Below are 23053 nucleotides of genomic sequence, written 5' to 3'. Positions count from 1 at the left end.
CATTCTGTGATATATTAACTTGAATCATTTGAAATTGATATTTTCATGGATGGAAATGTTTGAATATTAGCAATTTCATTTGATTCAGATAATATATTCTACCTATTTAGTAAAGCTTTACTAATCGTTCAAATGATTTTCATATACTGGTATCTTTGCTCTGAAATTATCTTTAATTGGTGATGGATTGACTTGTTTTATTTTTGGTGATGGGTTGGTATATAAACCTTTTCTATTTGTGGTGTGCTTCAAAGTTTATGATTTGCTCTTAGAAAACTGAGACCCTCGTTTTTATTGTAATAGTAAATATATGACTTACTCAATTAAGTCTGACACGGACCTAGAACAAAACTTTTATCTCAAGTAAGCAATCCTCTCTACTTCTCTTCTTTATTTCTTTGTTCATGTTAAGAAACTAACACTATAGAAAGGGAAATTGAAAGGGGATTTCTGTGGCTAAGAAACTAGATACCTCCTCCCTGTAATCTGTGCCTGTAATCTGGGTACCTCTTACCATTCAATCACTGACACAGTAAAAAGGAATAAGTTTAAGTACGAATATGTATGCACATCCACATAGAATTTGTAGAAAGACCTTACCTCCTCCATTCTCCCGAAAGACAAAGATGAGAAAATGATCTCATGGGAATCCCATATGCAAAGCAGATGGCAGTGGTAACATTCTGATTGACAAAGGGAGGGAAAATCCAGGGTGTTATATGCTTGGCACATTCCCTCTGGCTTCCCATTCTAGGGCTTCAAGAAAAGGAGCTTTAAAAATAGCAACTTCAGCAGTATTGGCAAGACCAAACCCCCTTACACTCCAAAGGCTTTTGGTTATTTTTTTTTATTAATAATCTTCTTTTCCTCATTAAAACCTCCAAGTGCTATTGTTAGATTCATGCCGAATAAGTCAAAGGAGTGCCACAAATGTTCTCATGCTAAAATGGCCCTGTGCTACTTAATGGATTTGTATTTAAAATGGCAGTCTTAGATAGAGTTTCTTAGGTGGTTTGCAGAGTCTAATTGCTAGCAAATAAAATACTTTCTACCAAATTAGCACTCCCATGTGCTGATCCCATTTGATCAATGTAAGAAAGGCAACGGTGCTGAGGGATGGCCTTCAGTTCTTTGTGAATTCAGTGATTAGTAAATGGTCTGATTCTCATTCCCTGTTTTAATTCAGAAGACTCACAAAGTGTATTTTTCTTATCATAAATATTTCTGTACACTGAATGTAATGCACTGAAACATGCAATGGCAGTTGTGGTGATGGGTCTGGTGAAGGGGATGGCTTAGGAAAGGGTGATTTTGGTGGTGGGACTCTCAGTGTGGCATTTTGTGCTCTGTTATCATAACCCTTCTCAAAGGAACAAAGCAGTCTCTCTGTAATAAAGTTATGAGCAATTACAAGCAAGCCCACTTCTCCTAACCAGGCAATCACATATAGCGCATTTCACTGTATTCTTTTTCTAGGCACCCTTCTAATGATCTGTACCAACTTTATAAACCCCTGTTCTCTGTGTATATTTGTTTCCCATATAATTTGACTTTTGGCCTTAAAATTAGCTGCTTTTGAGTTTGTCTCTACCTAAAGCTTTCTGGTGATGGATATTTGAAAAGGGATCATATCAATGAATATTGATCACTTGGGCTTAACTTTTTAAAGAAAACATGAACTGAGACTTCTTCTGATACCCAGCTCCATGCCATTCACACCATTTCACTGATTTTTATTACACTTAAGTTTGACCTTTCTCCTCTTTGGATAGTTTTTTTTTTCCCTTTGAGCCTTTGCCTCCTTCATTCCTAAGATTCTTTTGTTTCAGAGTCAGAGAAACCTATTTTTATGCTGTATGGTCTGAGCCACAGTGCACTCATTTAAGTGGTCATATTCCAGTAGCACAATCCTTATCCAAGCTATGAAGTATCTCATTCAAATCTCAGCCCTGTGAAAGCATCATAATATTTTTCTCGGAACATTCCTTAGCTCTGTTCTTGGATTTCTACCCACACAGTATTTTTAGTGTGCATCCAGGACGGCCTGTGCTGCCTCGGTTTCCTAAATTTTGAATAATGATCTAGCCTGTTCATCAATGTCTTAAAGGATGAGCAGTGCCTTCTTCATTGTTGTTAGCAGACAATGGCTTTCTCAAAACTCAACCAAATGGAAAGGAAGGTGACAGTGTGAAAGAAGACACAATGATGACTGGTTTTTATTGCTTATTATTCTAGGCAGTCAAGGCTCATCCATGGACCCCAGTGGGGGTTCCCGCATTGTGACTCGTGGATCTGAATTAGCTGGTGAGTTTAAAATGTTTACTCACCGTTATAATCTCTGAACCCGATGAGTTTAAAATGTTTACTCACCGTTATAATCTCTGAACCCGATGATTGTGATGATTGTTAATGAAGCATGCATCAGTGTCCCTAGAGAATTGTTTCACACTTTTTTTAAAAAAACATGTATTTTCAGTCACAGGAAGGCTTATTAAGTCACTTTGCTGAACCCCACCCCAAAGTTTCTGATTCAGTAAGTCTGGGTGGGAGCCCAAGCATTTGTATTCCTAATAACTTTCCAGTCATCCTGATACTGCTGGGATGGGCACTATACTTAGACAACTAACACTCTAGCAAATGAGCTTCCATGTGACAGGGTCTGGAAGACTTCAAGCAGTACTTCTCTGCTGGCTCATTTTATGGCAACCTGACACAAACAAGCTAGAGTCATTGGAGAGAAGAGAGCCTCAATTGAGAAAATGCCTCCATGAGACTGGGTTGTAGGCAAGCCTGCAACACATTTTCTTAGTAATGACTGACGTAGGGTGACCCAAGTCTGTTGTAGGTGAGACCACTACTCAGCTGGTGATCCTGTATTCTATAAGAAAGCAAACCGAGTAAGCTACCAAGAGCAAGCTAGTAAGCAAACTTCCCCCATGGCCTCTGCATCAGCCTGCTTCCAGCCATGTTTGAGTTCCTCCTGTCTTACCTTCCCTCAATGGGAAGCCAAATAAATCCTTTCATTCCCAAATGGCTTTTGGTCATAGTGTTCATCACATTATGTGACCCTAAAAAGGACAACCCCATTTTACACTGCCCCATTATAGAGTCAATAAGAGAGCTCTTTAGGCATAAAATAGCTTGACTTTGGTCCTCATTCCTCTACCTATAAATAGAGCGAGATGATGACAGGGTCTGAGATTCAATGTCCTAGATGATAATCTGGAGATATTGTCACAGGGGCACCCTTTACAGGCCAAATGACAGAATAAATTCCTAGAAAGTATTTAGCATAAACCTGATAGTGTAGCCAGAATTTCAGAATTCACTGTGTGCCAGAAAGATTAAGCAAAGCATTTCATTTCTACATCAAACTACATGAAACTGATATTTCTGTAGGGCAAGTGATCCCAATACCAGGGAAGTTAGAGCTCATTTAGTATAAACATTCTAATTACCTTGCAAATCCTATAATATATGAAAACACTATTATCATCACCTTATTACAAATGAGGAGAGTGAAGTAAGAGGTAAGACAGGTAAGAGGAGGGAAGCAACTAGCCAAGTTAATATGACCAGAGAGTGGTGGACACAGGTTTCAAGCCTGGGGTCTCATGTTGCCTCTCCTAAGTCCAGTCTGGAAGAAAATTCCACAGTGACCATAATTACTGCCAGACCTGCATTATTAAATAGACTGCTGTTGATCATGACTCAAATCAACCCCTGGAAACACTACTCCAGGCAGCAAAGTCTGACATGAGGCAAGCTTAAGTCTAATCCCTAATGCTGAGGTTACAGAGACGTTCTCTTAGCACTTCTGTGAGCTCCTGATTATTACAAATCTATGTGGTCCATAGGATCCAGGGAATCCATACAAATTAGCAGCCTCTGCTGCATGAATTTGGGGCAAGTGCTGCCTCTAGTGTTCAAGTAAATCTGGGGATGGATATTTACATGGTGGCTTTGATAATAGAACTTAAATGTAAATGAGCGTTGGGGTGTAGGGCTCTTTAGAAATTATCCTTAAATAGAGAGTAATATTTCAAGCTCAATGAGGTCTTAAGCACACTTGGTATTCCCCAGCTTTAGTTTCCTTGTTAGAAAAATAGACCTAGGGTTACCTACCTCAGTAATTGAGGTTTTATATAAAAGTCAAGGCATTGAGAGAGTAAGAGATTACTGTTTGAAGACACAGTTTCCAACACCACGAGATCCCTACAGCTATGAGTGTAGCCTGTGGAGCAGCAGAGATTGCATATAGAAGCTTGCTGGAAGTGCCTAATCTTGCCCCATCCAGATAGATCCACACTGGATGAGGGTCTGAGTTACCCAAGCCTCTCCCCTTCGGTTGATTTGTGTGTTCCACTCTTTGCTGCCTTTCTCACAGTTGAAGCCAACTGAATGATCTCCATGCCCAGGTCTGGGGTTGGGCCACATTTCCAAACTGGTATGTCCAGTGCCCTGCTTTGCAGAACTTGTTTTCCAGGCCTGTTCTACCCTGGTTAGATTTATGGAGCTCTTGGGCGATCTGTGGCCCATCCTCTTGGGCTTTTGCTTGAAGTGAGAATCAGGTGGGTGGGAACTGGTCTTTTTCTTTTGGCTCCTGTGCAGGTGTCTATTGTTCAAACAGGAGGTTTCAATTTGTGCACACACCTAGATCTTTCCTTGCTGGGAGCACTTCTTTGGAAAAGGAAAATAAATAGATTATGATCTATTAATGGCCTCCTTTTCAAATATCAAAGGCTGCTATGAGTCAGACAAAAGAGACCAGTGGGAGTGACTATACCTTTACAGTGGTTTTCAAGGCCAAAGTTCCCCAGTTGGAGGGCTGATATGCCATGACTTGTGTATGCAAAACCTGCCAGTTGCTCAGGACACTGATAGGTGGGTAGAAAAATTGCCTTGGACTCTTGAGATCTGTGAAGGAGAGTCCACTCACAGAATAGGGTGCCGTCTGTTGAAAGAACACAGAAATTACTTGGCTCTATTTTGTTTGATCGTTAGCAAATGCACCAAACTATAAAACCAAGCTGTCCTATGTAGTTAGATTTCAGCATTCACTCTGCAGAGTCTAAAGTTTGACCCTCTCAGATATTTTTCTTTAAGCCCAACTATCTTGGCCAATGGGCTAACCAAATAATTTTGCCTAGGCTTTTCTCTCCTTGGTGGCCTTCAAGATTCCAGAACAGGTTGCTGTTTAGTGTCAAGGAGTAAAAGAAGAAAGGAAACAGAAAACCAAGGTGTTTCTTTTTAGATGTGCTGTCTTCCTTGTTTTGATAAGGGCTCTGACTCAGATATTGTCTTCTCACAATGCTTTTTTGCAAGTTGGGCGTTTAGTTCTTCTCCTTATTTTGTCTTCTGACAGTAGAAAGCATTCATTTTCTATTATTATTATTCTGTATTAGCACAGACTCTAATAACTTCTTATTTATAGACAGGAAAAGACAGTGCAACCCCGTCCACACCACGGCAAAAATAAAATTGGCATTTACTTTAGTACCTGCAATGTTTGTCCCAGTTTGCTTTCCATTGCTATGATAAAGGCCTTCACCAAAGTAACTTGGGGTGGGGGAGGTCTATTTGACTTTCATATCCCGAGTCATGGTACACTGAAGAAAGTCAGGGCAGGTGCCTGGAGGCAGACACTGAAGCAGAAGCCATGTTGGAATGGTACTCATAGCTTACTCTCTATGGACTGCTCAACTTGAATTCTTATACTACTCAGGACCACTTGTCTGGGGTGGTACTACCCTGGTGAGCTGGGCTCTCCTATTTCAGTAATCAAGAAAGTTCCCTCACAGACTTACTTATCTGATGGAGGCATTTCCTCATTTGAAATTCTCTCTTCACAGATGACTTGGGCTTGCATGTATATTAAAAATCAACAAGTACAATTTGCATATAATTTTTTTAGGCTTACTTTGGACTTTCTGAAGCATATAAATACATTAGGGATAGTACTAAAATGAAGATGTTGTTTCTGGAGGTTTTGAGTGTTGCTTGAGATTTTTGTATTCCTAGCCAGCTCCATAGTGAGTGGGTCCTGTTGGCCTATGGTACCACCATTTGTAGAACTAATAAATACATACAACTACTACCATAATATACTTCTTTAAGCCTCTGTAAAATAACAATGAAGTGGTTTCTGTTATGATCCTCACTTTATAAGTAAGAAAACAGAGAGTTAGAGATAATGACCTGTCCAGGCGCAAGTTGCTAATAAGAGGCAGAGTTAGGTCCCAAACCCAGGGTTGACTTGCTTTGGCGCTGAAGTTCAAACACTGCCCATCACTGTTCATTGCAACAAAAATAACATTTGTAAGCTTTAGCTTAATCATACTAAACTTCCTTAGGAGGTGAGGAGAGATGATATCTTTTGCCTAACACATTATAACCATCTGTATCTTGAATCTATTTATAGTTTTTCTAGTGAGGCAGCAGTTGGAGGGTTAGCCCAGCTCCATGCTGTGGAAGGAACTCCTGGCTATATATTCCAAACTTGGTCTGAAAGAGCTCGTTGCTTTTCCCCTTAGGACACTCAAGTGGGAATCAAGACAGTGGAGTGACCACAACTTCTGGTCCTGAAAGGAGACCTCAGATTCCAGGTGAGTTTCCCATCATGAAGCAAACATTTAGATAATTAAAGCAAGATTCTCAGAATGTCCTAGATGAGACCTCATCAAATGCACATCTGGCTCCCCTCTGCAAGCTTAGGTATAAATAAAAATACTACAGTCTCCTTGTAGTTCTCTTTGTTTCCCCCCTTTAGGTACCCATTAGATGAATGAGCTCACATTGAGGCCTACCTCTAAGAATTGATGCATCAGTTACTAAGCGATTCTTTTCCCCATGAATGATGATGGATCACTCAGAGGACCTCATGGAACACCTGAGTCCTTCATAGCTCAACCCAGTTTTCCCTATATTTCTGAGCCTGAGATAAGGGTGTCATTCTCTTGCATTGGCAGGCAGGGAGGAGATACCGGATCATCTGTGTTGGCTGGAGTGAAAACATTCCTCTGGTCCTCAAACCACTCTTCCTTGAGGGACAGTCTGCTAATGCAGCTAGAAGAAAATGTTTATAAAGTCTTACACATGCAGGGAGGGAGCTTTGGCATCTGGCTGCCCCATGCTACAGAATTTAGCATTTGACACAATTTCTTCTTTTAGCTTGGGGTCAAAACTGAGTATGTGTAAAGGGGGAGATTCCACAAAGGAAGTTTCTCTTAATGCTGAAAATTACCCTTTTAACCCTTTCTTTGGAGGCCTCCAAAACAGCTTTCCTTGTGGGTCTTGCTCCTTTGTCTCAACTTATTGAGCACCTGAGGAGGTGGGACATATACAGAGAGGGAGTGGACATTCATGGAGGAGTGGGCAGGGGAAGGCAGGCTGAATTCAAACCCGAGGATTCATCCCAATCTAGTGAGAAGGAATGTGGACTTCTCAGTGCTGAAGGCCAGGCAGAGTGGGGGAGGAAGAACAGAAATGACATCTTCTGAAAGTGTCGCTGCTTTCTTGAAGTAAACCAAAAGGGCTTCACAGTCTGAAGTAAGAAGAAAGCAAGACTTCCAAGGAGAACTATGGCTAACAAATCCCTGTCTTTCTTCTTTCTCAAGCCTTCATTTACCACACACACCTGCAACTGAATCGATTCAACTTGTCATTCCTATTGAGGCCAGAGTTTAAAACATGTTCATACTATTGCATCAATCCACAAGTGATACATAATTATCCAGTACACTTTAGAAACTATAACTTTAAAAATGGATGGAAATATCAATCACTTACTGTATCTCAATACCCACAAGTGTTAAAACTCCAGTCTTAAGTGATATTCTTCCTAATATTTTTTTCAAAGTAATTTATTTCAAAACTGCCACATGTGCTGTTTGGCTAATATTTTCTGCCTGTCAGTTCCACTTTCCATGTCATTAAGTACCTTTCCCTTGAATTATGTAGCACATAACAAAATGTATAAATCCTGATCTACTTATTCAATCCCTCACCATTGGACATTAGGTCTGTTTCAAATTTCATTGGTATAAGCAGCATAATGGCGGACATCATTAAAGCTAATTTTGAGATCCTCTAGCTTTTTAGAAGTGTAACTGCTGAATCAAAAAGCATGAGTAATTGGAGTCTGTCATCAGTGGAGCTGAATGACTGAAAGAAGTGGAAGGTGTCTCTCTGTTTTTACTCTTACTCTAGGAACATTCTTTGCCCACTAGATTATGAACTCCATCTTTGTTTTGAATAAAATGCAAGGCAGATGCATTTACACAGGCATGGGATGTTTCTGTCAAGAGAAATATAAATTTCCTTTAATCGACTTAGCATTTCACCAAAGACATGTACAGGCTTCAACAGGTTGCTTGGTATCTTTTTTTTTTTTTTTTTTTTTTTTTGGAAGCATTTTTATTCTGGGAGAGCTATTGATAAAAGGTTAATAAAAGAAACCTGTTGGATGAACATCTACAGTAGAGTCTGTCTTAGAAGGTTCTAGCTAAGCTGCTGGTCAGGCTTCTCTGCAGAGCTGACTGGGGGTTTTATTTGGAGCATATCAGTTTTTAAGTTGCATTATTCTTATTTCATAAAGTATATTTGGGAAGCTCACTATGTCCTTTTCTTCACACCAGAATGGCTCATCATCTTGGCATCCCTCCTGGCACTGGTTCTGATTCTTGCTGTTTGCATTGCTGTCAACAGTAGGAGAAGGTAAGAGAGAGAGCCCCTTGCAGCTTTCCACTTCAAAGGGCATTGTGGAACTTGGGTTTTATATCGGTGCTACTCAGACTGTAGCCCTTGTAACTGGTAGCATTGGTACCCTAGAGCTTGTTAGACGTGTAGGATTTCTTGCCTGACACCAGATTTCTTGCATCAGAGCCTGCCCTTTAGCAATATGTCAGGGAGTCCTACCTATATCAATCATAGTTTAAGAAGCCCTTCTCTCCTCCATTCTTTAGAGAAATAAGACATCTATGATGATTTGGAACCCCTCCTTTAAACAGTGGTTGAGTTTTACTATTTCTACATTTTTCATGGTTAAACCCTATGGTAACTATCTGATAGAAGTTATGAAATAGCTCGCTAGTAAGGCACATAAAGTATATACTTATCCACTGGCTCATTAAACAAATATTAACTAAGTTATTCCAAGGCTTAAAAGGTTGTATAACAAATCAGGAATTGATCATCTTCCTTTGACTACCGGAAGCTCATGAAACCTTCTAGAATCTTTGCCCAAAATTGGCATGGGCCTTGTCTTGTTGCTTGTTTCTCTTTAAGGATGTTATTTTGTGTTTTATGAAAGATTCAGTTGAAGGGATTCAGGGCATTGCCTAGGTAAATCTTTCTCACAGTGAGGTCTATGAAGCATTGATAAACTTTTCTAGGCTAGAGAATCTGTTTAGTACCAAAGAAAGGGCAATGGGCTGTCTTCACATCCTGGAACCCTCTCTCTCCCATAGTAGCAAAGGCTCTGTATTCTGAGAGTCATGTACATAGTATGCATATTTAACTAATTATAATCAGCCTCTCACTAGAGTGCTACCCAAGATGAAATGGAGGACAACAGTAACTCTAGCATCAAAAGATGGGAACTTTAAGCCAGGGCACTCAAAAAAACAAAACAAAACAAAAAACAAAAATCAAAAAACCAAAAGACCCTATAAGTCTAAATTCCTTCCCAGACGTTTTAAAGATTCATTGTTTTCCTAAATGTCTGCTTCAGACATTAAGCTTTTTGTAAATATCCCTTGGGATTGCCTCTTGGAAGGTTGAAGTCTTCTTGCTTAACTGGGCTGCCTTGGCTGTGCCTCTAAATCACCTCGCAGGCCCCAAATGCTTCAGATTCTGAGAAGTCAGGAGAGAATGATACACTTTGTTGTTGCTGTTCAGAAACAATATGCAATGATTTCCAGTGCCCTGCACAGTCTCTGAAGGGTTTCTCATCATCTGCAGAAACCAAACAGCACTGTTCTACGGTGCTTAGAATTCATGAAAGTGCTCACTCAAATCATGGTGCTGCCACCTATGCCTTTGAGGGGATAAGAAAAATATTAGTCATGAGTGCTGACCACCCATGGAACAAAAACTGGGGAAAATCTGAGAGCCCTTCTATGGGCTCCTCCGATTAGATGTAAGCAAATACGGGAGCTGGGGAAGCAGGAGCTGGAGAAGCCCTTCAAAGAGCTTTTATTCTTCCTCTTGACCTCCCTGTTTTCTCTTGGATTATTTTTGCTCAATTAAATATGAATTTCCTTTTGTTTGAAATCAGCCTTTGATTTTAGGCCCTAGAATGTGTCACATGTACAGTCCATAAGTTTTGCAGATGTCACCATGGAGATGTCCCAGATGCTGTTGGCATGGGGGCCCATCCTTCAGCATCTCAGCTGTCCTGGAGAGCAGTTGGAATCTGCATATTGTAGCATCTTATCCCTCATGGCTCCCTGTCTCCTCAGCAGCAGAGAAAGGACCTCATGGCCTCCTCTCCTCTTGTCCTTAGGCCAGCCATCACCCTAGCAACCTGCAAACAGGGACAGGCAAAAGCTGGCTGAGCCAGCCTCTCACCAGGAAAGCAGCTTCGTGGACTCCATAAATTACTGTGTCCTGATTTGATAATTGAAAACAGATTTGCCACACTGCTGAAAAGTGGTTAAGGACTGAATGGGCCCCTTAATGTGTGCTGTGTTCCTAAGGCTAATAGCCCATCTCTAATCCCATTAGAAGGCAGGAGCCTTTCTGCTTTGAGCACCACATTTAAGAAAGATATGGAACCCTATTTTCATCAAAGAAAGTTTGGTCCAGAGGGGATTCATTTATTCAATAAGCATTTTTTGGCAGGCATCTACAGCTGTTAGCATTAATGAGGAAGTAGAGAAAATGAAGAGCATGTCTGTTCTCTAAAACAGTCTTGAGGTTTGATGTATAGCTGCCTAACCAGCTGACAGCTGGGAAGACAGTTCTGTAATGTATTGCTGTGCAAAAATGAGGGCCTGAGATTCATGTCCCCGGAACCCACATAAAAAGCTGTTCATGATGGTGTGACCTCATAATCCCAGCACTGGGGAGGCAGAGACAAGAGTCTCTCCCTGGAGCTTGCTGGCCAGTCTAGTGAAATTGGTGAGCTCCAGGTTCAGTGAGGAAAAATCTGTCTCAATAAAAGAGATGGAGAGTGACTCAGAAAGAGACACAACATTGACCTTTGGCCTCCATGCTCACATGTGCCCAGGAGCTGATGAACCTAAATGTATGCATGAGTGCACACACACACACACACACACACACACACACAAACACACAGCTGTCATTGAGGACACCCTTAGTGCTCATTGAACTAGAGGTGGCCTTAGCCACAGATACTAACTCCCAGCGCTTCTATTGCAAAGTTTTCTGAGAGTCACAGCATCTGAATATCCTGATGGGGAGGGCTTTCCAAGAGATGGCTCAGCAATATAAGCACTGCCTGCCCTTGAGGAGGACCCTTGTCCAGTTCCCAGCACCCACATGGTGGCTGATAACCACCTGTAACTCTAGGTCCATGGATCTACTACCACCTTCCTGTGGACTTTGAGGGTACCTGGCAAACATGTGGTACACATACATACATGCAGGCAAAGCACCCATAAAATAAAAACAATCATTTTTTGAAATGACACTGATGGCGGGGTGCTCCATGATTTCCTCAGCCTTTCCCACCCTTGACATGATCCAAACCAGCTTTCCCTGCTGCCCTTTATGAAACCAGGGGCCTGAATTACAGCTTTCTGTGCTCCCCATCAGAGCAAGTTGTATCAGGAGCCAATTGTGTTGGTAGATATTGGATGAGGCCCAAAAGTAGCAGGCCTTAGGCGCCTTCCCCTTGAAGAATTTATCTGATGTGTCTGGAAAGAAGAAAAGCCCCAAGGGCCTTGCCAAAGAAGGCTTCAGAACTCAGGACTGGTCTGAAAAGATTCTATGCTGGCTGTGCAGAGCAGGCCCCATCAGTCTTCTCTTTCATGAGAATAATGGTATTTTTAGGAAACATTTTCCTAGTCATAAATCTCCATGATTTGGTAAGATTTTCCTTCTGTTGTGTAGTAGTCAGGCTTTGTCTGATCTGTGCTCGATTGAACTGGTTCTGCATCCTAGAATAGTGCTATCCATGAGACTTCCTCCAGGGTGATCACGTTCCATGTCTACTCTCCAAGCTATGATCATAGTGACTTTAGACGCATTCTATCATAGAAGTAAGACATTTCCCCTTCAGGCAGACTTTTTATTTAGAAATACCATGAGCTGAAGAAAGGGCATGTAATAGCACAGGTTTGGAGACAGGCAGGCTGCACATCATCGGAGAGAAGAGCAGCCTAGCAAAGTGTTCTGTTGGGTGCTTAGAGGTAACTAGAGTATTAATCATATGGATACATTTGTTAAAGCAGATTTTAAGAAGTGAATTTTAAATTGTTCATTGTTTAAATTTAACTGCATGTAAGACTGGGCATGGGGGTGCACACCTGTAATCCTAGCAAGCTAAAGCTGGGGGATCATGGGAGTGAAGCCAGCCTAGCTGCATAGCAAGACCCTGTTTCAAAGTAAACAGGTCAAACAAAGAAACAAATAGCCACATCTGGCTGGTGGCTACTAGATTGGATAGCACATCTTTAGTACACCGCAAAAAAAGAATTCATAAATATATGAAGGGATTGGGGGATAGAAAAGCCATAAAATCAGTTGACAAGTTAGTTGTCTAAATAGAGATCATTTCCAGGATGCTCTACAAGTATGTAACCTGAATCCAGTGCCTACCTGGTCTTCCCACCCTTCCCAGAATAAGTCCAGGGCTGGCTCATTTCCCTTCTTGTATTTGCTGTGTGTTCCGTAGTGCTTGCAGTTGAAGGGAAGAAAAGACAAAGATGAGATGAGATTTTGTAAGGACATCTGGTCTCTCAGACATAGCTGTAAAGATGCCAGACATAGTATGGCATTGGACATCTCTCTTGGATTCATCATCTGGTTTACAGGAACCTCTTCAGCACCCATCTCCTTTGCTGAGAAAGGAAAAAAAATATATCAAAATAGTCTTATAAATAGTCTTAAAAGTGCTCACTAAATGCCCAGAGCACTTGATATCGCACTGTTTCTTAGGACAATCCTAAGTAACCTTCCTGAAAGAACATAGATAGACAGTAGAGACAGAAATCTAGAGGTCAGTGGGTCAGCACAGTAGACATGTCTACCTGTCTGCTGTTACACGTTTTCAAATCAGTTTCTTCATTTAGAAAAAATGGTTCTCAACCTGGGTTGTGACCCCTTTAGGGGTTGAATGACCCTTTCACAGGGGTTACCTAAGACCATCCTGCATATTAGATATTTATGTTATGATTCATAACGGTAACAAAATTACATTGTGAAGTAATGAAGTAGTAACAGAAATAACTTTATGGTTGAAGGTCATGGGGAACTGTATTAAAGGGTATTATCGTCTTAGGAAAGTTGAGAATGACTGATTCAGAGGAACAGCGTCAATCTGGTCCTGCCTGCATGAATAGACATATTTTTATACTGCTGTTTTTCATCCTACCTCTCAACAATCTGTTGATAAGCAAATGAGACTTAGTTAAGTTAAGCAAGCTTCCTTTAAGAACACAGGCTATGTAACCTGAGAGTTTAGAATAATACAGGCAGTGTTCCCCTTCAGCTTTTTATGCATCTTGCCAATGCATAGAGAACTGCAGGTGGTGTGCTGGGGTTGTTAGCCTGTTCTCTGGCAGCTCTAACAAGCAGGCTTTGCTATCCATTCTCAGTAGGCTAGTTAAACAGGTAAGTCGGTGCAAAGCAGAAAAAGAGGAGGTAGACAATGTGACAGTTGGGAAGAGGAGCAAATAAAGATATACCTTGACGATTCTTCCCCTAAATTCATCTCCAGAGTCTAGAAGTATGAATACAGGATAAGCTGTATGTGCAGCTAGCAATTCCAGTGATGACAAGACCCCACCCAAACTTGATTCCGTATTGTGTGGGTTTCCAGGCTGTCTGGCATGGCAGTCCTTAATGCTATGGAGAAGATGTGAAATCTGTTTCCCAAAGACAAGGTCCCCTCTGGCTTGCACCAAAATTCAGCTTTTGCTTCTCCCAAGCATGATATTCTTAGGAAATTTGAATTTCTTGGTGTCCCTTGTTCCAATGGTCTAATAGCCCAAAGGAGGAGAACAAAGGTCTCTATAGGGTGCCATCATTCCTGTGAGGACAGTTACAGTGAAAGCAGCCAAGGAAACCATTAAAGTTCATGTCACATGGCTTCCATTCTATTAACAACCACAGTCTGCTCTTGAATGCTTACTACATTCCAGGTTCTCTTCTGATTATCCGAGGCCTTAGTTTGTTCAACCCACAATATTCATAAAAACAATACATCGCAGCACTAGACTGTCTATTGAATTCCCACCATCCTGTGGAGCTGACAATCCTAACAGTCTGAGTTTACAACCACATAAACTGAGGCTAAGTGAGTTGCTTCAGGCTACACAGCTGCACTAAGCATTCACACCCTGCTGTCTGTATGGACCTTGCCAGTGTTCCCAGCCCTCATCCATTTATTTCACAGTTGAAACATCTTCCCTTCCACCCTTCCCCACACTTGTGCTAGACGATATAGGATTTGCTTCCTGTTGGGACAGTGTATTTTTGACTTCCCCAAACCAGAGATTAAAGTTTGTGGCCTTGGCAGTCTTACCGGGAAGAGCCTATGATCACAAATAATAGATATTTTGTCTCTAGAGTTTAAAATATCCAGCAGCAAAGAGAACCGTTCCAGTTTCATACTGTTTCCAAACCTCCAGCACTGACGGAACCAGGCAGAGCACAACCACTTAATCCTGAAACTCTGAGTATGGTCTTGGTCATTCTTATGTGATTTCAAGCAAGCCTTAAAAGTGCCCTGGCCCTCACTTCCCATTGCTGTAAAATGCAAGTGATGGCCACTGTAATGAGTGTTATAGCAGCTTCTTGTGTTTTGTCTAGAATTAACCATGCATTAAATAAATGTTCATCCATTTCCCCTCATCATAGCTGTGAAGCCATAAGACTTGGCTTCCATTAGCCTAACCTAACTGGTACATGTACAGCAACAATCAGGTTACAACAAAGAGGAAGCTTTGAATCAGGCTGGGAGGGGCCAGGAAGTGCCATCAGAATCACAAGGACAAGGTCAGAGTCATGATATACTATAGAAGCCCTTCTCTTGCCCTAGAATCTTGAGCCACATTGCTAAGAAACCTTAAAGTGCACACATAGTTTGTCTTCTGTTGATATCAAATGTCCTATTGCAGGACTACATGGAAGTTACCCAACCTTGGGGAGAGAAAAATCAATATGGCCTTATCCTTCTGGAGCACGGTTACTTTCTTACTCCCCATACATGCTGCAATAACACTGACAAAGTAACACAGTGTTGACTGAAAGAGGAAGTAGCGGAACTTTCTTGAGTACACAGATCAAAATGATTTATGATCACAGTCGTCATGGTTTATCTGAGGCTGCAGAACCATAATGCTCCACTCCAGAGGCAAACATTTGCAGTGCTCGGGGAAAGAAAATCAGGGCTCCAGAGTCAGACAGATCAGGGTCTGAATCCTTACTCTTTCATTGTGTGTTGACTAACTCAGAAAGATTTTCATGCCCCTGAGAGTTTCTTCAACTCTATAGGGGCTAAGGTGTAATAATATCTATGGATTTCCACACTTCTGATTCTCAAAGGCTGCAGCAGAAGCCTCTGCAGTGTGGTGGTTTATTGTTTGTTGTTTTAATAAACCGGAGATTGAATTTAGAGCAGTCGTTCTCTATATGTGAGTCTCAACCCCTTTTGGGAGGAGGGGTCGAATGACTCCCGGAAGTTACATGTCAGATATCCTACATATCAGATATTTACATTACAATTCACAACAGTAGCAAAATTACAGTTATGAAATAGCAATGAAAATAATTTAATAGTTGAGGTCACCTCAACAGGATAGACTGTTATTTAAGGGTTGCAGCATTAGGAAGGTTGGGGACCACTGTCCTAGAGCATCATCCATACTAGGCAAGTACTCTACCACTGAGCTATATCCTCAGACCTCTTTGCCTTCTTTGAGATTGGTTTTCATTGATTTATCCAGGCTGATCGTGACCTTGATTTTTGTAGTCCAGGAAGGCCTTGAACTTGTGATCTTCCAGTCTTGTCTCAGCCTCCAGAGTAGCTCCAAGTATAGGCTGTTAAACTTCAGATTCCGGACCCCAATGTTTGCTCTTTCTGATTTCTTCTTCAGTAGAATAAATAGATAATTTCCACATCTGAAAAGTTCCCTTCTGATGCTAGACTAGGGACTCTCACTTTAAGAAGTTTTGGAGTCGGGAAGATGAAGTAGAGAAAGTACCATGCTCGGTTCTGGGCACATAGGAGGACCATGTTAAGTTGTAGTGCTGATTGAGATGATATCCCCAGTGGTACTGGTCATGATGATGATGGCTGGCTGGTGGGTTGGTTTCTGCACCCTTTCTCATGCGATGTTTTTAAAAATCACCAGGTGTGGGCAGAAGAAAAAGCTGGTGATCAACAGTGGCAACGGGACAGTGGAGGACAGGAAACCAAGTGAGCTCAACGGGGAGGCCAGCAAGTCTCAGGAAATGGTACATCTGGTGAACAAGGAACCATCAGAGACTCCGGACCAGTTTATGACAGCCGACGAGACCCGGAATCTGCAGAGTGTGGACATGAAGATTGGGGTGTAGTGCCTACACCATTAACTTGAAAAGACACCACAATTGGAGACATGTCATTACTGGGAGCTGGGACCCTTGACAGATGCAATGTGCTACTGATTATTTTTATTGGGGATTATTTTTAGCATAAAATTTTCTATTCTTTTTTATTTTATTTTTTAAAGTTTGTTCCAATCTATGAAAATAGCATTGCTTTCTGAAATGAGGGTCCAAAAGATACTCCATTAAGAATTTGACTCTTCCAGTTCCTTCCTAGAGGCCTTGCATTACCAGGGTATGCTACCATAGGCTTCTACCAAATGCATATTCTTGGTCCCTATTGAAACTTATCTCTACCCAAAGTCCCAGGTAACATTCACTAGCTAAGGATTTTCCCCAGAACTTAGAGAGATTGGTCTCTGGGAGGAAATTTGAATGGGTCTATATTGCCTCTCCAGCAGTCCAATTTCTAGGCATTGCTTTCCAGTGGGGTGGGAGATCAGGTGTACTGGTGACACACTCTCTTTATAGACTCCCTTCTGCTGGAAAATTTTCAGATGCTTCTGAGAGATCCCCAAAGGGTGACGCTATTTATCTTTAGTAAGCTATTTATCTTTGTTTTTTGAAATATCAAACCCTGGAGGTCCTTTGTTCAATGACTTTTTAAAAAAAAATTTTTTTTTGTTTTGTTTTTTTAGGTTACTTTGTCAGAAGCATAACAGGGTATAAGTTGATTCATAATAAATACCTGTCCATCTTCCATCTTGACCTGTTGTGCTGTGATCCTTCAGTTTCTAAACTAGCAAGGTCTGAGTCTTTGTAGCACACACATCACTATGTGCTCCTAAACTCATGTTAGAGCATCTATGCCCAGCTTGGGTTCACCCAGCTGAATCTCATAGAAGATCAAGGCTAGGAGCACTGTTTTCATTTTAGGCTATCAAAGGGTTTCTCTCCTCTTCAAGACTGTGAATTGAGAGTAGGAGAGCTTCAGTCCCTTTTGTGCTTTGGTGACCACGCTTTTCTCTTTCTTAAAGGTCACATTAAGTTTTTATATCTTATAACTTTTGCAGTCCTGTTTCATAGAGACTGATGTTACTAGTGATTTCACAAAACAGTGTGGTGGGGACTTGTGACACCTTATAATAAAAGGAGAAGCCAACAGAAACAAAAGTGTGGACAGCGAGCTGTAGACTGGAATGAGGAGGTGTAATGTACAACCCCCATCCTACTCTTTCCGTAGCTCTGTTTGTCGATGCTTTCACAAGCCAGTTGGTATTTAGAATCAGTTCCCCGGAGAATCCCTCAAAAAGCCACAAGACTACCCACCACTAGAATCTTATCACTAGATAGGCAGGTTTATGGTTTAGCAAAAGGAGAATGCTGTTACCCTCTGACCTCATAGTTTCCACATACTGGACAAGTGTTTATTCATCTGCCAGGACATCTCATTGCTCCTGGATCTTCCTAGGTATCTTGTAGAAGATATTAAATCTATAAAATAAGGCTGCCTCTAAAACGGAACTTCCTTTCTATGGCTCCCATTTTTACTGCTGACTAAATTTATATGTTTAGTAGGTTTTTTCAAATAAAACAAACAAACAAAAAAGGAGACAAGTTTTGCACCTGAGTCAGGTTTGAGTTTATATCAAGAGTGGATGTGAAGGTTTTGTTTAAAGGAGATACACAGACTTTCTGACACTCGTTGAGAGCCTCAGCTCTCCTTACTCACATTCCAGCCTCCCTCCTTCCCTGCCCAGCTCTCCCCAGGGCCATGGCTTTCACAGTCTCTCTCTCTCTCTCTCTCTCTCTCTCTCTCTCTCTCTCTCTCTCTCTCTCTCCCCCTTTCTGTGAATACTATTAGCCAGTTCCATATTTAGACACCTGGTTTTCCTGTTTAAATAGACACTAGATGATTCTTTGCTGTTTTCCACTGGTATTAGAATGTTCCTGGTGCTTAGAGCTGTCCTGGCCTACCACACCCACAACAGGCTCCCTGGAGATCTTTAACCTGCATGCAGCAAGCCACTCTGGGATTGGGCATAAAAGAGTGCCGTCAAGCTCTCCAAGACCCCTGATGCCCTTTGAGGGCACAAGGAGGGGTCATGCAAGACTCAGAGCTAGAGATGATTCTCCACCCATTCTAGAAATGTCCACTAGTTGGGTTGTAGTAGGATATTGTTTGCCACAGTGGTGATGATTCTGGTAGCACAATCTGACTTTGCGTTACTCCTACCAATGAGTTGTCAGGTGATATGAGCTAAGTCATTAAACTGGGGTCTTGTAAATAAAAATAACAGGCTGGAATTCAGTGATTTTGTAAAGTACTAGGAGCACTTATAGTGTTCTTTTACCATCAATTATAAATCTTCCATGTATCATGAAGGCTTTCCTTTGGTTTGCCTTGGGTGAAAATCAAATGAGGTGAAAGATACTTTCATGTGTATATTTTGTATGTTTTAGCTAGATAAAATGGATGTTTCCAGAAGAACATTTAAAAAGCTTTATATTGACATCCATAATACCAAGAAGTGGCTTTTTAGCTAACATCCATCCAAGTCTGTCACAGCAAAGTAGAAAAAACAGACACCTTCTTTGGAAAAGTAAAATGTTCATAAGAACAGGGATTGCCCACTATGATGTCCTGTGTCTTTGTGTAAGTCCTATGTGTTGACTTTTCAAACATAGCCAATTGCTAAGTATGTACAATGAGTATTTCTATTGTTCTTTTGATTTTTCAGAGACAACCCTATCCTTTTCTAGTTTTTGTATATTTATTGACTGACTAATAATAATGAGGAAAACATGATGTGTATATTACCCAGTTGAAAGTGTGTACTGGAAAACATTAAAAGGTCATAAGAAATGGAACCCAGGGTCTCTGCTGTGAAGGGTCTGGAAAGTGGAGAGGGGTATAAGGTAATTGTCTGGATGTCTGAATAATATGGAAGAAATCAGAGGCAGCTGGCATCATGATCTTTTGTTTTGTTTTCTTCTTTTCTCTCCCCACCCCTTATTTTTCTTTTGTGGTTTTTTTTTGTGTGTGTGTGTGTGTGTGTGTGTGTGTGTTTCTTTGTTTGTTTGAAACTGGATCTCATACAGCTTAGGCTGCTACTGAACTCACTATGTAGCTGAAAATGACCTAGAGCCCTTTCTTTCCTCTCTCTCTCTCTCTCTCTCTCTCTCTCTCTCTCTCTCTCTCTCTCTCTCTCTCTCTCGTGTGTGTGTGTGGGGGAGTGTTTGCATGTACATAGAAACACATACAGGAGTGGACATGCATGTTGAAGCCTGAGTTGATATTGGAAGTCATCTTTGATGTCTCTTTCTCCTTATTCTTTAATAATAAGGATGGCTCTAATAAAGAGGCAGGGTCTTTATATCAAACTCAAAGCTCTCCAATATGGCTGGTCTTGCTAGCCAGCTTGCTCTTGGGTTTACAGGTAAATCACCATGCTCACCCAACATTTTACATGGGTTCGGGGAATCTGTTCTCCACTCTGCACATTTGCATTGTAACCACTGAGTCATTTCCCCAGCCCTAGAATCCCATCTCCCATCACCCTGCCTCTACCCCCTAAGTGCTGGGATTACAAGCATATACCACCACCAGAGTTGCCTCTTTTATTTCCATTAAGGAAAAACAAACAAACAAACAAACAAACATCTGTACAAACTTCCATACTTGAAGCCAGTGTTGAGGATATTTGACTTTCCCACAGGAGATCTGTGGTTCAGAGCCATCTAAAGTGAGTCTGATGCTGTAAAGTGTGGCTTCCTATAATGCCTAGAGCTGCCTTGGGTCCCTCAGCTTAAGAGAGCAGGAAACATAGATTTAGTCCATCAGAAAGCTTCTTAACCGCAATGAAGAGGTAGTAGGGGGTCTTTAAATCAAACTCAAAGCTCTCCAATATGGCTGGTTAGTTGAGAGATAGCTTGCCGGGCATACACAGAGGCCAAGGTTTCATTCCTGGCACTACATATATTGGTTTGGTTGTGCATGCCGATCCCCGAATTTGAACTGTCGGATCAAAAGTTCAAGGTCATTCTTGGACACATAGTGAAAGTAGGTGCAGCTAGGATATACAAGACTCCCTCTTAAACAAAAATACAATACAGAAATAGCTGTTCTCAAAAGGATCTTGGAAGAAGAAATGAAACAACAGCAACAGCTTTGAAGATGGAAGATCATGGTTATTTTGGAAATGTTCAATCCCAATTCAGTTGTTGGGGGAGTTGAAAAATAAACTTACCAGTTGAATGCCACAAAAGCTCTGAAATCAGCTATTCTGAAAGTGATGGAGGAGCTTAGAGTCTTTGTAAGAGGCAGTTGGAACCTCAGGCCCCACCCCTGCTATATGCAGCCTAGTTTATGGCCCTTTCACAGTCCCCACAGAGAAGCAGATTCTATCTATCATCTGGAGAAGGTGAAGTAGTTAAGGTCAACAGTTAACAATATAAATCTCTCACACACACACTGAAGCTGTACATATGAAAATGTTCAAATCCCCTGGCTTTCTCTCTCTCTCTCTTTGGCTCTCAGAACACTGGCAGAGAGTCCTGCTTCCTTCAAGAAGTTCAACCTTTCTAGGGAATTCTATAAGCCAGGAAAAATGTCTGAAGATACTCATATGATAGTGCCCCAGGGAAACTGTCAGGGACTGTTCAGTAAGAATCACGCATCAGACCCCATCAGACACCCAGTTCTCTATGCCTCACTTTGTACATTAATAAGAGACATAGGTACTAAATCCTTGCAAAAAGCACCTAGCATCAAAATACAAGGACTAAAGCATATATGATTTTAAAAATAAGCCCAAGAGAAGGTTTGTAAGATAATCTTGAAGAAATGTCATTACAAAGGCAGCAACAGACAAATGTAAACAGAAAGATGGGCATCCCCAAGACAGCTCTGTTAGGAAATCTAACATGCAAATCACAAGAAAACACAGAAAGAGACAACTATGGCAATGGAGAGTGGAGATCATCTAAGAGGCAAAACAAGAAATGCCTCACAGTTTGTGAATATGAATATCTGACTAGAGACCAAGAACATGTTTAGTAAAAGACAATACCATATCAAGTCCTATTGTCTTTAAATTTCTTAACATTCTGGGGCAAGAGATGATCCTGTATTTTCTAGAAAGAAAGAGCATTATTTATAGAACCAGGAGTCAAACTAGGGCCTAAACATAACTCTGTTGATCTGTATAAGATAGTGTGTACTCATAATCTCAGGATTCAAAATAGGTAGGAAGATCATAAGTCTGATAGGCCAGCCTCAGTTACATAGAAAGACACCATCTCAAAAATAAAACCAACCAAATAAGCCAGGAAAGAATTAGCATAGAATCAGACTCCTCACTCATCACCTTTGAAGAAAGAAGGCCAAGAGACGAGGTAGGATGAAAGTTTCCTGCCTTGAGGAAGCTTGCTAAATACAATGTGCACTCAAAAGACCTTCCCAGAGACTTGGGTATTTCCAAGAAAAATAACTTACAACCCTCAGATCACACTAAGCCTGGCCGAGTAGTAAAACCTATGCACCTGTAGAACCCTTCTCAAATCAAGGGCCCCTAGAACTGTAACAGTAAATAGTAGGCCTTCAAGAATACAACATTGGAAGTTCTACCTTGAACTAAATTAACCTCATAAAGGTGTTTTGCTTAGCCTGTGTTAAAGTAAACTCATTTAACTACACATAAAGAAAATGTGAAGGGAATTATTTCCAGGCTAGACTCTTGATTGAGTTATGATACAAATTAAGGGTAAGAGGAGAATTTCAGATATGCACAGTATCCAAGCCCATTCACTAATTTTCAGGCAACCCCCAAAGGATGCATTCTACCTAGCAAAGAAAATGTTACCAAGCAAAGAAAGATGTGAGGGTAAAGAAATAAAGAGGATTCTTAAAATGGTAGAAGGAGATCCCAGGGGAAGATGATCCATCCAATCTAGAGGGAAATCAGTCCTCATTAGAGAACAGACTAAAAATGGAGTGAATACATGTTTTGCCTCTGTTGGCTCCTAATTAAAAAGGAATTCACATTTTGCTTGTATCAGCTAACTGCTGATGTGGTAAGATGAGCTCTAAAATTAGATGCTTAAAATAACAAACATTTACTTATTTCTCCCAAGTCTGAAGACTGATTCAGGGCCTCTGCCGATCTGGGCTGGCTCAGTTGAGTCATTCATGTTTATGTTGTTGATAGACTTCTTGGAGAGATGCTGCCTGATCTAGGTTGGTTTCATCTTGGATGCCAAGAGATTGTTTCCATATATATCTCATGTGCTACCAGCTGGCTTGTGTAGGCCTGGCAGAGACCTAAAAAGGAAA

At 41.1% G+C, this 23053-nt stretch overlaps 1 protein-coding gene across 13 annotated transcripts in view; it reads left to right on the top strand.

Moving 5' to 3' along the window:
- Positions 1–19590, top strand: part of Cd44 (CD44 molecule (IN blood group)) — an 87780-nt gene extending 68190 nt beyond the window's left edge. For 8 of the 13 annotated variants that reach the window (XM_034494014.2, XM_076929342.1, XM_034494006.2 and 5 more), the window contains 4 exons: positions 2236–2304; positions 6534–6605; positions 8637–8715; positions 16545–19590. In XM_034494014.2, coding sequence (XP_034349905.1) covers positions 2236–2304; positions 6534–6605; positions 8637–8715; positions 16545–16749 — 425 coding nt within the window. In that variant the 3' untranslated portion in view covers positions 16750–19590. The remainder of the gene's footprint in view (positions 1–2235; positions 2305–6533; positions 6606–8636; positions 8716–16544) is intronic. The other 5 variants (XM_034494011.2, XM_076929348.1, XM_076929349.1 and 2 more) reach the window with 2 other exon arrangements.
- The last annotated feature ends 3463 nt before the right edge of the window (positions 19591–23053 follow it).

Source organism: Arvicanthis niloticus, chromosome 2 (assembly GCF_011762505.2).
Source record: "Arvicanthis niloticus isolate mArvNil1 chromosome 2, mArvNil1.pat.X, whole genome shotgun sequence".
NCBI classification, from domain to species: Eukaryota; Metazoa; Chordata; class Mammalia; order Rodentia; family Muridae; genus Arvicanthis; species Arvicanthis niloticus.
Note: the sequence above shows the minus strand (reverse complement) of the source record. Positions and strands in the feature narration are given on the sequence as shown.